Source organism: Epargyreus clarus, unplaced genomic scaffold, assembly GCF_041222505.1.
Source record: "Epargyreus clarus isolate Ecla_fem2 unplaced genomic scaffold, WU_Ecla_fem_2.2 ptg000006l, whole genome shotgun sequence".
In the NCBI taxonomy this organism is placed as follows: domain Eukaryota; kingdom Metazoa; phylum Arthropoda; class Insecta; order Lepidoptera; family Hesperiidae; genus Epargyreus; species Epargyreus clarus.
In genome coordinates, this window is record NW_027332214.1 from 6,049,978 (window position 1) to 6,067,897 (window position 17,920).

At 35.6% G+C, this 17,920-nt stretch overlaps 1 protein-coding gene across 1 annotated transcript; it reads left to right on the plus strand.

Moving 5' to 3' along the window:
• Positions 1-5,746: 5,746 nt before the first annotated feature.
• On the plus strand, positions 5,747-17,649 carry LOC140742812 (zinc transporter ZIP1). Its single transcript, XM_073073833.1, has 5 exons — positions 5,747-6,171; positions 11,320-11,698; positions 12,058-12,265; positions 16,133-16,268; positions 17,462-17,649. Exons 1-5 carry the CDS (start codon positions 5,883-5,885, stop codon positions 17,467-17,469), a joined length of 1,020 nt encoding a protein of 339 aa, XP_072929934.1. The 5' UTR covers positions 5,747-5,882; the 3' UTR covers positions 17,470-17,649.
• Positions 17,650-17,920: the final 271 nt, after the last annotated feature.

The following is a 17,920-nucleotide window of genomic DNA, read 5'->3' on the forward strand; positions in this document are numbered from 1 at the left end:
AGTTCCCGCCATCTGGTTACGTGGACATGATTGAAAAAAAAATATTTGTCGAAAATCCATCCGATTTTTGTTATTCTAGTATGCTCTGCTGGCACTTTAGTGTGAGTTCTGGGATTGGTTATATTTTTAAATTGTAGCTATGTTACTAGTCTATATAAAACCGATGAGTTCCCGCTATCTGGTTACGTAGAAATAATTAAAAAAAATATTTGTCGAAACTCAATCCGATTTTTGTTATTCTAGTATGCTCTGCTGGCACTTTAGTGTGAGTTCTGGGATTAGTTATATTTTTAAATTTTAGCTATGTTACTAGTCTACATAAAACCGATGAGTTCCTGCCATCTGGTTACGTGGACATGATTGAAAAAAAATATTTGTCGAAAATCCATCTGATTTTTGTTATTCTAGCATGCTCTGCTGGCACTTTAGTGCGAGTTCTGGGATTGGTTGTATTTTTAAATTGTAGTTATGTTACTAGTCTACATAAAACCGATGAGTTCCCGCCATCTGGTTACGTGGACATGATTGAAAAAAAAATATTTGTCGAAAATCCATCCGATTTTTGTTATTCTAGTATGCTCTGCTGGCACTTTAGTGTGAGTTTTGGGATTGGTTATATTTTTAAATTGTAGCTATGTTACTAGTCTATATAAAACCGATGAGTTCCCGCTATCTGGTTACGTAGAAATAATTAAAAAAAATATTTGTCGAAACTCAATCCGATTTTTGTTATTCTAGTATGCTCTGCTGGCTCTTTAGTGTGAGTTCTGGGATTAGTTATATTTTTAAATTTTAGCTATGTTACTAGTCTACATAAAACCGATGAGTTCCTGCCATCTGGTTACGTGGACATGATTGAAAAAAATATTTGTCGAAAATCCATCTGATTTTTGTAATTCTAGCATGCTCTGCTGGCACTTTAGTGCGAGTTCTGGGATTGGTTGTATTTTTAAATTGTAGCTATGTTACTAGTCTACATAAAACCGATGAGTTCCCGCCATCTGGTTACGTGGACATGATTGAAAAAAAAATATTTGTCGAAAATCCATCCGATTTTTGTTATTCTAGTATGCTCTGCTGGCACTTTAGTGTGAGTTCTGGGATTGGTTATATTTTTAAATTGTAGCTATGTTAGTAGTTTATATAAACCCGAGGAGTTCCCGCTATCTGGTGACGTGGAAATAATTAAAAAAAAATATTTGTCGAAACTCCATCCGATTTTTGTTATTCTAGTATGCTCTGCTGGCACTTTAGTGTGAGTTCTGGGATTGGTTATATTTTTAAATTGTAGCTATGTTAGTAGTCTATATAAAACCGATGAGTTCCCGACATCTGGTTACGTGGACATGATTGAAAAAAAATATTTGTCGAAAATCCATCCGATTTTTGTTATTCTAGTATGCTCTGCTGGCACTTTAGTGTGAGTTCTGGGATTGGTTGTATTTTTAAATTGTAGTTATGTTACTAGTCTACATAAAACCGATGAGTTCCCGCCATCTGGTTACGTGGACATGATTGAAAAAAAAATATTTGTCGAAAATCCATCCGATTTTTGTTATTCTAGTATGCTCTGCTGGCACTTTAGTGTGAGTTTTGGGATTGGTTATATTTTTAAATTGTAGCTATGTTACTAGTCTATATAAAACCGATGAGTTCCCGCTATCTGGTTACGTAGAAATAATTAAAAAAAATATTTGTCGAAACTCAATCCGATTTTTGTTATTCTAGTATGCTCTGCTGGCACTTTAGTGTGAGTTCTGGGATTAGTTATATTTTTAAATTTTAGCTATGTTACTAGTCTACATAAAACCGATGAGTTCCTGCCATCTGGTTACGTGGACATGATTGAAAAAAAATATTTGTCGAAAATCCATCTGATTTTTGTTATTCTAGCATGCTCTGCTGGCACTTTAGTGCGAGTTCTGGGATTGGTTGTATTTTTAAATTGTAGTTATGTTACTAGTCTACATAAAACCGATGAGTTCCCGCCATCTGGTTACGTGGACATGATTGAAAAAAAAATATTTGTCGAAAATCCATCCGATTTTTGTTATTCTAGTATGCTCTGCTGGCACTTTAGTGTGAGTTCTGGGATTGGTTGTATTTTTAAATTGTAGTTATGTTACTAGTCTACATAAAACCGATGAGTTCCCGCCATCTGGTTACGTGGACATGATTGAAAAAAAAATATTTGTCGAAAATCCATCCGATTTTTGTTATTCTAGTATGCTCTGCTGGCACTTTAGTGTGAGTTCTGGGATTGGTTATATTTTTAAATTGTAGCTATGTTAGTAGTCTATATAAAACCGATGAGTTCTCGTCATCTGGTTACGTGGACATGATTGAAAAAAAATATTTGTCGAAAATCCATCTGATTTTTGTAATTCTAGCATGCTCTGCTGGCACTTTAGTGCGAGTTCTGGGATTGGTTGTATTTTTAAATTGTAGCTATGTTACTAGTCTACATAAAACCGATGAGTTCCCGCCATCTGGTTACGTGGACATGATTGAAAAAAAAATATTTGTCGAAAATCCATCCGATTTTTGCTATTCTAGTATGCTCTGCTGGCACTTTAGTGTGAGTTCTGGGATTAGTTATATTTTTAAATTGTAGCTATGTTACTAGTCTACATGAAACCGATGAGTTCCCGCCATCTGTTTACGTGGAAATAATTTAAAAAAAATATTTGTCGAAAATCCATCCGATTTTTGTTATTCTAGTATGCTCTGCTGGCACTTTAGTGTGAGTTCTGGGATTGGTTATATTTTTAAATTGTAGCTTTGTTAGTAGTCTATATAAAACCGATGAGTTCCTGCTATCTGGTTACATGGAAATAATTTAAAAAAAATATTTGTCGAAACTCCATCCGATTTTTGTTATTCTAGTATGCTCTGCTGGCACTTTAGTGTGAGTTCTAGGATTGGTTATATTTTTAAATTGTAGCCATATTACTAGCCTATGTAAAACCGCTGAGTTCCTTCCCCCTGGTTACGTGAAAATAATATTAAAAAAAGTTTTGTCGAAAATCTTTCCGATTTGTACTATTCTAGTATGCTGTGCTGGCACTTTAGTGTGAGTTCCTGGGTCAGTTATTGTACAAATGTATCATTTTATTACTAGGCTTTGCAAAATCGACGAGTTTCCACTTTTAAATAACCTTTTTGCATATTTTTTTTTTTTTGGTTAAATTTTTGTCTATTTATTTTATCTATAAATTATTTTTTAAGTTTATTTCGCGAGAACTATCACTGAAAACTATCAGGAACTCCAGATATTAGCTAATTACACTAATCAATAGCTTTTTTTTCAATTTTGTAGAAAATGCTCTGCTGTGTGAAGTTAGCAGAGCATTATTTCATTCTGCTTTATCTCCGTGAAATCGCCAGAACTATTCCTGAAAACTATCAGGAACTATAGAACTCATGTGCATGCGAATAGAACTCTCATTTTTTAGTGCTCTGCTGGCAAATGCTGTGCTAGTTTCACGGACACATGAACTTCCTCCTGAGGTATTCCCTGAGCGCTATGACATGGGAGCCCCATGTTCAAGAGGGGTGCAAAAAGAGTTCTCCTCCAAATCCGGCGTTGCATTGGTGACTCCTCTGGTGTTGCAAATGTCTAGGCGACGGTGACTGCTTTCCACTAGGTAATCCGTCTGCCTTATCGTTAGGTATAAGTATAAAAAAAATGACTACTGCCGGCCATGTCAAATCAAGAGTATGTCGTGCCGCCGGAGTCGAACCACAAACGGTTTTACCACAGTCACCAAGGGCAGTTCTTGTATTACGCATTCTCACTAACGCCATTCTAATTTAACGCCATTCCATATTTTTGGGTATTTGTATACCCATGGTTCTCCTAACCTCTTACTTCAATTGATCTTTCTGAAACCTCTGTCTTACACATAATACTTATAAAAGGGCTGTATCTAAACATAGTATCTAAAGGAATTTGCATAACCATAATTTTAATGGCCTGCTTCTATATAATGTCGACAACATTAAATTTAACAATATCTTAAACGATGTTGGTTTTTCAATATGCACCAACGTCGTTTATTTGCATAATATATTTTAGTATTTATTTGCATCTATTTACCTTTACATACTTTTAATTTTCTACTGTTACTGACGCAAAATTTTCTGTACTTGAGACGTTCACTAATTCGTATTTACCTCATACTTGCGAATAATCCGACGAATAACTCGCTGACCAGTAACAAGGATGTAAACCCTGCATACTGCTACAAGTGTGTAATCTTCTGACTCTACCTGAAAAACCTACGTCCTGTGACAAAGCCGAAGAATAAGATTGAGATTTTTCTTAAGTTGTAACAGCCAAAAAGAATCAAGATATAAGGTTTAAATTTAAATTTCCATTTTATTGTATTACTACGACAAAAGGCAATTTCGAAAATATCAACTACTTATTATTATGATTATTATCACTCATTTGTTTGGCAGAATTACCTACTAAAGGTAGGTAGTTTTCTAGCTTATCTGAGGTAAATAGTTTTTGATCGGATCCGACGGTAACAAAAGTAACATAGAATCTGGAAGACACCTAAGGATCCCGGTTAAAATTATTAATAGACTTGCATAAAAATAAATGCGGACGGAACTGCGCGTGGAATTTAGTTGTTAACTAATTAATATTTATTTCAATACTCAATTGCCTTCACCTAAGGGCCGTTGAACTAAAATAATGTACAAATATCAACTAGTACTTACTTTGTAAGTATGGAAGGGTCATTTATAATGTAATTATTATACAAATTGATATTAGCATTACATACTTTCCATATAAGTAGCTATTGACTAGCTTCTTCGTTCTGGCATTCATTTGCATGCATCGTTTTTGAAAGTTCACGCAGTACTTAAACAAGTACCTACCTAATAATTTCGGTAAAATACGGTTAATATTTCTTTAAAAAAGCCAAATACATACAGCCGAACACATACATATCTATTTATAGAAATACAAACAAATAAAATTAAAGTTTCCGTTTGAATTTTCAAAATAACAGCTTTTTACTAAATTCATATGAAATTACATAATTATCGTAGGTATAACAAAAAAATGGCTGACTCTCTGTTTCTTGCTAATGTCGGCTAATCTCCGAAACGCTGGATAGATATTTACGGTACTTTCACTCACAGTTATAATGAGCACTTATGGTACTTTTAATTCAAAAAATATTAAGGTACCGCCTAAAGAAACAAAATCCATAAAATCTCCAGAGGCTTTACACTTATAGTACGGGGAAAACCGGCGAGTGAAAAATCATTTTTATTTATTTGAATGGAAGGAAACTAACAACTAGTCTATTGATCTTCTCTTAAAAGTAATCTCGTAAAATCCAGGTGAATCACGATATCCAGACAGCCCAGTAGTAGGATTCGTGGATAACTACTACCTATCTATACCAATTTTTACATGGATTATGTTCAAACACACAATGATTGTGAAAAGATATACTAGTCTTTCATTTATGCTAATTTTAAAAATAAATACTAAATGAATCGTGCATTTTAAGTAAGTACATTGACACAGCCGTAATTTTAGAAACATTTTGATGTATACCGCAAATTAGATGCTTATCCAAGTGCGTTTTTATAATGTACCGACGGTCATACATATTACATACATATGCCAACATACATTCAGCAACAGGGGCGACGCTAATTGACGCGATGCGACGCGCCGCAGAGCAAACAGTCTCTGTCATTTTTATCATTAATAATGAAGTTGTTATCAAGAGTCCACCCACAACAGTAGCATCCAGGAAGCTCAGTCGAGCAGAGAGCGCGCTGGCCGCAACGCTTGCTCCTATACTCTCAACGCGCGCGACCTCAGAAATTAAATTAAAACTGACACAATAATGAGTTTAACGATGAATCCACCGAACCCAATAAACGAAGACCTAGGGGACGCGCTCCGGGCTAAAATAATCACGATGGTCTGCCTCTTCAGCATTTCGATGGTCGTTGGATGTTTGCCACTCCTTTTGTCCCTTAAATTCAAATGGTTCTCGAAATCCCAGAATCCTGACATGCGATCCTCGAACCAACTTGTAGTCGGCTTGCTTTCTTTCGGCGGAGGTGTACTTTTCGCGACTACTTTCATGCACTTGTTGCCGGAGGTGGATGAAAACATTGAACTATTGCAAGGTGAGACCGATTTGTTTGTATCATCATAGTGGTAATGTTTATCCTGATTACCTATTAAAAACCGGACGGAATAAATAAGAAAAATGAGTACAGATTGAGTAGGTGGATTATTGCTACTTGAGGGAGTATAGTACTTATTCGTAGTGGGTAATAGCTATTTAAACTATATTAAACCTACAGTCGTTATACAACGCGTCTTGTACATTTTGTGTGATGTAGGTAGATAAACAAACAACGTTGAGTTTGTTCTTTATGAACTTTATAAAGAATTTAGGTAGATGTACGTAGATTATGTCCTTATGACGAAGTTAGAAATGCACCGGTAACCTGTAGATCTTCAAAGCTTGTGGATTATCTGATTAATTAGCGTAAGATTGAGATAAGAATAATTTAAATAAGTACTCGTATTGCAACTATTCTGTCTTATAGCATGTAAAATAACAATTGGGTTCCTGTAGGACTGTTCGTCGATGAATTTCCGAGATTATTAAGTCTGTACTTCCCGCTCCCTCTAAGCATGAGTGAAAAAAAATCAAACAGAAGGAAATTTTCATTGCCCTGAAATTACTTAAAGAGTTATGAACTTGACTTATAAAATTGAAAATTTTGAAAATTTGACATTTGAATTAAATATATGACTATATGAGTAGGACAGGATTTTCCGTTGGACTGTTATGTTTTTTACAATTAATTGGTAAAACCACAATTGCATATGGACGTCAAGTTTCTCTCCTCAAGTAGGCAACAATTGATATCTGTTTATATTGCAATCGACATTGTTATTTCACAGACTGATGTTACCTTCGAATTTGAGGAATTATGTACTTATTATGTACTTATCAATTTGTAACTTCCATACTTGTATTATAACAAGATCCGTGTTACTAAAACGAACTAAAGTTTGTTCGAAAACGTCCTTAGTTAAAAATAAACTTGTTACAAATAAGTATTTTTTTGGTTTCCTTTAAGTCAGATACTTCTTAATAATATTGTAATCTAGTCAACAAGTTTAAACACGTGAAAAATAGAGAAGAAGCTCCTAAAATGAGACACATCACTCGATTTACAATGACATAATTATAGGAAAAAATGTATCTCAATAATTAGTATAAAAATTTCGTACAAAGAAGTCCACGCTTTTTGAACAATATACATATCAGTAATTATTTGTTATATTTGAATTTGATTAAACTATTTTTTTTCATTAAAATTAAACAAAGTTAAAGGGGGTCGAATATGACCTGATCTGCAGAAAAGCATGGTAATTGGTGAGTCACTGCCGTGCCCCCAGATTTTCTCTTCTATGATACGTTAAATATCTGTGGATATAAACAGGGCCTTATTTTTTTATAATATGGAAGTAGCAGATGAGCATGAAGTCCACCTGATGGTCAGTGGCTACTGCTGCCCGTGGACATCTGCAACCAGTCCCAGATAGGATTAGATTCCTAGTTTCCTACCTGAGGTCGGTCAGAGATGCGCTGCAACCCCTAAGGACTAAGCTGGAACGACTCGGAAAAGTATGTCTCCCTTCCCACACCCTTCAAGCTAGAAAACAGCAGCGCTTAAAACTGTCGTTATTAGGCAGAAATAGGTGTAGCGGTGGTGACACCGAAATCGAACCAAGGGTTCTACCACCTTCAAATTATTTTTATTCATTATCAAAACAGTGGTGTTATTCGTCAATAAAACGCTAAATTATGCAACATTAATTAGCTAATTCGTAGAAATGACACTGTTATTATTTGTATCAGCTTTCTGTATGTTATTTGCATATTGATAAAACTCGTACCGCTGATTTAGCGAAGTATTACGATTTGTGATAAATTACCGCGGAACGTGGTAAATATAATTTTATCAACAATATCCTTGAAGTTTAGTTTTAATAAATATTAGCGCGTTTTTAGTATGATGAAATTTGCGTTTTCGTGCAAATTCATTTCTTATTGTTATAATAATAGTGTTTTTTCTGATAAGAGATTTTTATTTACGCGATTAGCATATTTCATATTTAATATCTAAATAAAAAATAATAACTTAGGCATCGGTTTGCTAAAATTAAAGAATAAATATAGTTTAAATATAAGTACATCTATGGTTTTAGGATCGTCACTTCTGCCTTATTATGTTTATGTTTGAAGTTTAAAAGTTTTGGTAAGATAGAAATAACTACTTTATAGCTTTGTTGAGGGTCGTAGGTACCTATATTTAAGATACCCAGGGGCGGTTCATCATCAGATATACTGCATACGTTGTTTGCTACTCCTTTGTTTGCTTTTTTATATTATGTACAAGATAATATCACTAGCATAATGCATATAGTTATAAAACAATATCTATCAATATTCTTTAATTAAGTACCTATTTACAATATATCCAGGTAATTTACCTACAAAGTCGGCACACTGATAAGATTTAAAGAAAAGATTGCTTTGTACGCAAATGTACTACATAATCAATAGGATTATCTGTATATTGCCGAATTGCAATAAAGATTGAGACAAATTGCCCAATAAATGTATGCCAATTGTTACTATTGTAATAGAATTATGTTTATCAAATTGCCCAATAAGTCTCAGCTTATCGGTCTGTTTATGGATTATCATCCATAATTCTCATATTGATACGAAGGACGTGTTTTTTTAGGGTTCCGTACCAGAGAGTAAAAACGGTACTCTATTACTAAGTCTGTTGTCTGTCCATCTGTCTATCTCTAGAACTGTAATAGATATTAACTTTATCTTTTTACAGAGTTTACAGAGTAATATAATGGTGGCCGCTATAACAACAAATACTAAAAATAAAAATAACTTGAAAATAAAAGGGAGTCGCAACACAAGAAACCGTTATTTTTTGAAGATTCGATTCGATTTTCAGCTTTATCTATTAAACCGTAATAGGTAGACATATTTTAACAATGCATAAAATGTACACTTCAATGGCTGCTATAATAACAAATAAGTACTAATAATAAATAAAAAAAATAAAATTTTCGTGATACGGATCCTTCCGGATGCGAGTTCTACTTGCACTTGGCAATCTTTATAAAAATAATGTGAGCGCATGCATTCCACCTCTACCTAAGCGGTCACTGCTGTCTATGGATAAAGTTTCCCCCTTCTTAACAAAAAAAAAGTATCTATATCTGTGTCCCTGTAGTCCCGCCTATGTAGGCCCTATTTTAGTCCCGGGACTAAAATAGGGCTATTGTATCCCTAGCCTGCCGTAAGAGGCGACTAAGGGCTTCCGGGGTTGCGGGCGGCAGGAGTGGGAGCTCGAACCGTCTAGCAAGCAACTCCGGGAAGGACGGCGGTGTCTGTGGTCGCATGCCGTCGTAAATACCAGACGGTGTTGCGAGCTCTGAAGCTCACCTGGGCGGAACACCAAGGGGCAACGCGTTCATAGGACTCCGGTTGCGTTCCGTTCGAGATACCGGAGTCCTCTTAGCAACGCCGAGGACGGCCACCGGGGGGTTTTAGTGGGGTAAGAATCCTACATAACCCTGTGTCGCTCCCACGGCACCGGGTACCTTTTGAAAGATCCCCCTCGTTAACAAAAAAAGTTATCTTTATCTGTAGATGTAATAAATTGTAATAAGTATTTGACTCGTACTTTGGTTGACCACAAGTGCTTTAAATTTTCTGAGAATTTTAATCTGGCCAAATGTCTATACACTCCTACAAGAACTTTAAATAGTTGTGGTGAAGACGTGAAAAAAGGTTCTTGTAGTTTATATTACTGTTTAAGGTAAGAAGGGAGCCGAGACCTCCTACACCCACTCTTATGTAGGTACTTTAGTTTTTCTACAAATGATTTCATTCACAGTTTAAAGTAACAGAAGATTCTAAAACTAAAAAGCCACTTAAATCCTGGCCCTTCGAAAGGAGAAGCTAACTTTTATTCCAGTGTGTTATCTACTATTTTATATATGTGTGTGTTTATTAAATTTAAATCATCTAATACGAAAGTTGGTCGCGATACCTATTTGATGACAAGATACGAATCGGCTTACACAAGGCAAGCTTGCTTAGATCCTGCTTGTTCACCTTTACCTTAATAGTATCTATACTCGAAGTTAATTAAAACATATGTCACTATCTATACTTTCAAAAACACCTGTTCTGCATCAGCGCAGAGCTTGAGAGCAGAACTATTAAAGGAGCGTCATATTTGCACAATAGGTTCCTTTTCATTCATTTTCAACATTCCAAGGTTTTTTAGAAATCCACCCTAAGAGGGCAAAAATGGGTTTAAAGTTGATATTGTGTTATGTTATGATTTGGGTGTATAAAGTCTCTGGCAAAAGTTATTTACGCATATAATCATCCCATTAGAAATATAACGGATGATGATCTACTGTTGGTAATTTTACTATTAGATCTAGGACAACTTTACTACTAATATAGATCTAAATCTAGGGGGCGGAAAGTATATAGATAGTCTGTATCATTGGATAGGTACTTGAGACCGCTCTTTGACTAAACTGAGTCATAGTTTATTTTTATTTATATCCTAAATAATATAGATTAATCTGATTAGATGTAAATTTGAACTGTTGTCAGCTTTAATGATATAATTGTTTGTGATTACAGCTTATTCATTACATACTTCAGTTTTAACTGATTAAAATTTGATTGCTATTATTTAGATAATATTTTAACCACTTATTTATTGCTTTTTGGTTTCTTTATTCAAAATTAAAAGAAAATATGTCGGCAATTTTATAGTAGGTATATCTACTTAGTGACATACTTAGGTAGCGTACCTATACCCATAAACACGTTTATTATAAGCTTAGCTTATTAATATAGCCTATCCACGGCATTTCTGATAGGTGACATCGCAAGATTAGGTACATAGGTACTTCTATATTAATCTTCTTTTCGTCTTAAAACCCAACTTGCTTACACACAGTCCATTTAGATCAGCTTAAAACGTAGCATGGTTGAACCAAAAACTCACCTCCCTTCCAAAATCCCATCTTCAGCAACCGACTGTTATTATTATAGATTGATGAGATTTTGGGCATTCAAACCACTTCCGAAATCACTAAAAAATTCCCGGTTCAAAACCACAAAGAAAATCCTATTGCTACGGCTATAGCTACGGCTCTTGACCAGTACCTAATAACAATCACTTTACTTTCAGATGCTGGCCAATTACCAGAGATGCCGATTTACTTAGCCGCTCTTATCATGTGCAGCGGTTTCTTCATGATGTACTTGGTTGAAGAACTAGTCCACGTCTACATCAACAGTCGAGAGAACAAGAACGCTAACACAAGCTTCACCCGAGTCCTCAGCATCAGGAGGAACAGTTCTGAGGCCAGTTCTTCTGTTGAGAAGAACAATGTTAATAAAGAAATAGAGGCCGCGAAGCATCATGGCCATAGTCACCTACCTGTTAGGGACTCTGATGATACGATAGTAGCTGCTCTAAGAGGTCTCTTGATTGTGCTGGCTTTGTCTATTCACGAGCTGTTTGAAGGACTCGCTGTAGGACTAGAGTCTTCTGCTGGTAACGTATGGTAAGGTTATATATTTTTATAGAAAAACTAGTATATTTGCGTTGAAAAATTAAACTTTTTTATTTCTGTTTACTGACATCTATCAGACGACAAAGAAAGAGTAAGAAAATGACTTTACTGTTGTCTGTAATCCGATCAATAGGTTTAAGATATTGAGATTGTATATCGTACGTAAGTACCCACCTTATTTTGAAAATTAATAAACAGATTTTGAGGAAACCTTTTTACATAAAGACATGAGCGAAAAGTGTACCTACCAAAAATTTTCTACCTACTTTCTGTAATGTTTGAAAGTATAAAACTCCGTACATACATGGTTGAATCTTGAGAAGCTCATAGCACCATATCTCTGGTTACAGGTACATGTTCGGCGCTGTATCCGCCCACAAGTACATAATAGCGTTCTGCATTGGCGTGGAGCTGTTAGCAGCTGACACGAAGAGGTGGCTCTCGGTGGTCTACATCTTCACGTTTTCCTTCGTGTCGGCTTTGGGCATTGGCGTCGGGATCCTGCTGGTAGGGGGAGCTGGTGCGGCGGAGGCTGGCCTTTACTCCGTGGTCTTACAGGTAACTATTGCTTTTTTATAAGATAGAAGTAGCAAAGGAGCTTGCAGTCCACCTGAGGGTAAGTGGCCCGTCACTGCCACCCACTGACATTTTTAATCAACCCTAGATAAGGCGAGATTCCTGCCTTAAGTTAGAACGCTTCAGAAAATTATGATCACACTCTTCAAATTAGAGCACAGTAGCGATGAACACTTGTTATAAGGCTACGTGTGAAGCTGGTGGTTTCGGAGTTGGATCATGATGGGTTGTACCACCTTTCATTATTCGAACTTATATTCAGATTAAGTAACCAATATGCAAAAACCGCAGTGACATAATATTAGACTAACTGCAAGCACATTTCCCACTTCTATTTAAAATCTTATGTATAAAATTCTCGTGTCACAATGTTAGTACTCCTCCTAAACGACTTTACCGATTTTCACCAAATTTTATATGCATATTAAGTAGGTCTGAGATTCGGCTACTATCTATTTTTCATACCCCTAAGTGATAAGGGTTGTTCACCCTTATTTATTTTTTTATTTATATGGCAACACAACGTTTGCCGGGTCAGTTAGTAAACTTATAAAACGGGACATTCTTCACATTTCAAGGAATTTGTTACATAACATTAAAATCAGTATACTTGTATCTATGCAGATTATTATGTTTGTAAACAAAATAGATAATTACTTCGCATTTGTTGATTAAAACATGTGCGTTGTTCATTGTTACATAGTTATACCTGTTATCACTTCATTGTTTATGCTTTGATAAAGCAAGGTTCATTTTAACATCATCTGTTGTATTCTGAAGTTTACATTGTAAGCACTTTGAAGAGTAAAATACATAGATTGATCCTTAACAAGAAAGTGTTACCAGTTTAGAGAATTCTAATTGTTGCATAAATAAAGTTTTGCCACGTCTCCTTTCTTAAATGTCCCTAAAATGTTTGAAATATTTATTTTTTACGTAAATTACGTGGTATTCTTTATTTATAAAAATGCCATTTATTTGTAAAGGATTAAAATAATAAAAGGTATAATAATTTTTTTGCTTCATTCAATGTCAAGGCGGTGCAGTATCTTTCTATTTTACTGATCAAAGACAGTACAATGGTGTATGATATGCCGGAATAAATATAGTTGGCTTTTGTATTTGCCCCTTGCTTATGTCTTTCATTAGTCACACGTGGATCGAGCAGGAATTCTAGAATTGGCTTTTAGAAATGTATGCTCCGACATAGGTATACAAGATCACAAATGGAATTATACATAGAGCTCTTGGGAAAATTTTAGTTAAAGTCAAACTAAAAAGGTAATAATTGTTGCATAATCTAACAAATTTGCCATGCATTTTATCATAATTATCGAGTTTAAAGATTCCGTTACATACATACATACAAGTCAAGCTAATAAAAGAGTAGCAAAAAAATCTCGTCGATATAAACTTCGCCTTAAAAAATGTCGTTACAACAAACTGTCATTAAAAAGATAAATAATGAAGTAAATATCTATTGAACTGATAAAAAATACGTGTCGTCGGTAACGTATCCTCGCGTGCCCTGTCTTGTCTTAACTCATCATTCCGCATTATCATCTTATTGAGATTAAATAGATAGTTCTGAAGTCGGTGATCTTTTGATTTACGTTGGCAGATAATCACAATCTTTATTTGCTAAATAAGGTACAATGAGTGTTAAGACAAAGTTATCTGATTCTAATTAAGATCTGATAGTAGTCCAAAATTCAACGAGATTTCATGAACATTTGTTGAACGAAAGCTAAATAGTCCAAGGGACACATAAATCATTTCCTACTTCTAAAGATGCTTTCTACACTCATAGCCCCACACTAGTATTCCTTGTATCGTGTTTGCCATGGATAAATACACAAAGACGAATACACAACACACGGATCCAGAACAGATATCCAAATTCATCATTGAGATATCTGTCTGGCCTGGGATCGAATCCGGAACCCTTTACGCGTCACACCGGTATGGTGACCGTTCCGCCACGCAGGTCGTCGTCTGTATAAAATACGAGTATGATAATGTTACCTTACTACTTAGGTAGTAACGGATACCTAGAAATATTCTAGTTTTTTTATTGTATTAGAGAGCATGCAGACTATCTGATGGTAAGCAAGCCTCCTGCTAGCTTGATTGAAGCCAATCGCAGATTTAGACTCGATTAAAAATATAATTTAAATCGAAATCATGAATATGAGTTATTTATAAGATTTAAAATGTAATATGTTTGAAATCGCTAAAATATCTTAACCTCCTTAAACTGGGGGTCAATGAACCGTGGTAGGTTCATTAGACATGCCTGTCGTAAAAGGCGACTAAAAGGGGGCTTCTGGAGTTGCGGGGGGCAAGAATGGGAGCTCGAATCGTCCAACAAGCAACCCCGGGAAGGACGGCGGTGTGTGTGGCCGCATACCGTCGTAAACACCAGGTATGCGGGAGTAGCGTAAACTGTTTTCCCCAGGGCAGAGCCCTATAGGGGAATCGCGTTTGGAGGACTCCGGTTGTGTTCCATCGGAGATCCCGGAGTTTTCCAGCAAGCGCTGAGGGCGGCCACCGGGGGGGTTTTAGTAAGGTAAAAATCCCACATAACACGCCGTCGCTCCAACGTCGTTGGGTACCTTTTAAAGGTTTCTCCCTCGTAAACAAAAAAAAGTTCATTAGACATGCTCATAACATCTCAATGAGCTAGATTCCCGCGTAATCGCATAACATGGATACAAATAAAAATGAAAGAACTGATAACCTACTCCTTTTTGAGAGAGAAATTCGAAGGATTGAAGTGATAAAAAATACGTGTCTCCCAAAACGCATACTGAGATATGTTCTTGTCTTGTCCGTGCTATCGTGTCATCTTATCTTGTAATGCCTACTTAAAAAATATAAACGTGAGAGTATGTTTGAATGCTTCTCATTTGATTACTAATATTATAAAGAGGAAAACTTTGTTTGTTTGTTTGATTGTAATGAATAGGCTCAAAAACTACTGGACCGATTTTAAAAATTCTTTCACCATTCCAAAGCTACATTATCCACGAGTAACATAGGCTATATTTTATATGAAATATATTTGATAAATAGATTTTGAGGCGGTACAAAGTTTGCCGGGTCAGCTAGTGTTTGATAAAGAGATAGATCTAGATTTCGATTGCAATATTATAAACACAAACTTTTTCAGGACATCCCAGGGGCAGCAATTTTGATGTAGCTTTTTATATTCAACTTCAAATATTCTTATTACTATATAAGAATATTCATTAATCTTTTTATATTATTTCAATTATTGTAATGTTTTTGTTTTTTGAAATATTGTAGCATATACTGTAAATAAATTAACTTTTGACCTGCGAAAACATTTCATGAGTTCATGGGAGCAAAATTTAGTAAAAGCTCAGTGTTTAACACATGTGCCTACCAATTCGCTTGGCTAGCGCGGTGGACTCCGTGGACTACGACCTAAATTCTCTTCTTCTCGTTCTGACAGGAGAGATGACAAAATTGAACTTTTAAAATTCTAATAAATATGTAATGATAGCTTTTCTTTCATATTTTACAAACGTGACGTCATGACGCACGTCTCAATTTCTCAAGTTATCCAGCATGGTTTGTGCATCCAAATTAAAAAACTTCCTACACTCACAGCCCCACACTAAGATTCCTTGTATCATGGGTGCTATGGACACACACAGAGACAAATACTCAAACACCCAGACCCAGAAACCTAAATTCATCATTTATAAATCTGTCTGGCCGAGGATCGAACCCGGGACCTTCTGCGCGTCAGACCGGTGACCGCTCCGCCACGCGGGTCCTCATCCAATGAAGACTAATGAAAACTAAACTTATTTTTTTCAGGGTCTAGCCTGCGGAACTTTGGTGTATGTGGTTTTCTTCGAAGTATGGAGACAGGACCGCACAGGGCTGATGCAACTGGTCTGCTCGGTCCTGGGCTTCGCTGTCATGGTCTCTCTTGAAGTAGCTGTAGCCTTGCGTAAGTAGTCATGATATTTCTTTAATAAAATAGCTAGAAATAGTTGGAAACTAATAGATTTAATAAAAGGAGGTTCTGTATTCGACCGCTATATATGTAAGTATGTAAGTTTGTATGTCCACGATTTCTCAAAAAAATACTCATCAAATTTAGATGGGAATATTTGAAAGCTTATCCATACTAATATTATAAAGAGGAAAACTTTGTTTGTTTGTTTGATTGTAATGAATAGGCTCAAAAGCTACTGGACCGATTTTAATAATTCTTTCACTATTCCAAAGCTACATTATCTACGAGTAACAAAGGCTATATTTTATATGAAATATATTTAATAAATAGATTTTGAGGCGGTACCAAGTTTGCCGTGTCAGCTAGGTTATAATATAGAACCAAACGAGCATGTAGTCCACCTGATGGTTTACTTGCCAATGCAACTGCCGACAATGGACACCTTAATTAACCCCAGATAAGATTAGAGTCGTACCTGAAGCCGGCCAAAGTTACTTTACTATCCCAGAGGACTTACATTATAAAAGTACGAGTACAAACTGGAACACTGCTGTTATTAGGCAAAAATAGGGGTGGCGGTGGTGCCACCGGAGTCGAACTACAAAGGGTACCTTGATAGCTCCTTTCTTTGACGAATAGCTTGCAATCTGCCAGCGGCAGAGTTATAAGCTTAGTTCTGGAGAACCTCAGCGGCTTGTCCCAGGCCTCCGGTCATAGGGGACCCCAAACATAGTTGCTAACTCCTTCCAAACTAAAAATGAAATGTATATAAATTAGTAAAAAAACATGGCAAATAAGTCATTTGCAATTTGTACATTTGTAAAATCAAATCAACTTTTTACGATGGGAGCCTCTGACGACCTTATAGTCGCAATTTAATAGGCCCATTTTGACACATGCCATCCCAATGTCATTAATGTCTTAAACTAACTTTTTAGTAGGGAAATTACGACCACGTGACGGTTAGAGCTTGCAGCTTCAAAGCATTCGGAAGGAACTATAATCGATTAAGTTTCAAATAATCGAAACTTAGAATTAGCAATAACTAATTATTTATCCCCTTTTCATTATAACAACAATATTAAATTGGGCCTATTAAATTGTGACGACTATAGTCCGCCAAAATATCATTACCTTAAAGTTTGTCCAAATATGTTCAGAACTAATTTATGTATTTCTTTCAGTTGCTTGACGAAATCTTCGAAAAATTGAGGACGAGACAATAAAGAAACAGTAAGATTGATATTGAAGTGTTGTGAATTAGATTTATGATATAATGCAAGTAACTTATTATGTAATGTTATTTAAGATTTAAATTAATTATGGATTACTTTATTAATAAACATTTTATTCGTGTTTTGGATTTCTTGAATCTTTGTGTTCATCATCAACAACTCATTATTGTCCCACTGTTGGGCACCGGTCTCCTCTCATAATGAGAAGGATTAGGCCATAGTCCTCCGCGCTGGCCAAGTGCGTACTGGTAGACTTCACATACCTTTGAGATTTTTTTTTCACAAATCTTTCAGATATGCAGGTTTCCTCACGATGTTTTCCTTCACCGTTTAAGCAAGTGATAATTCGTATCTATTTATCTATAAGTGATACCTAATCAGAGGTACCTGGGATTTTAACCTTGATTT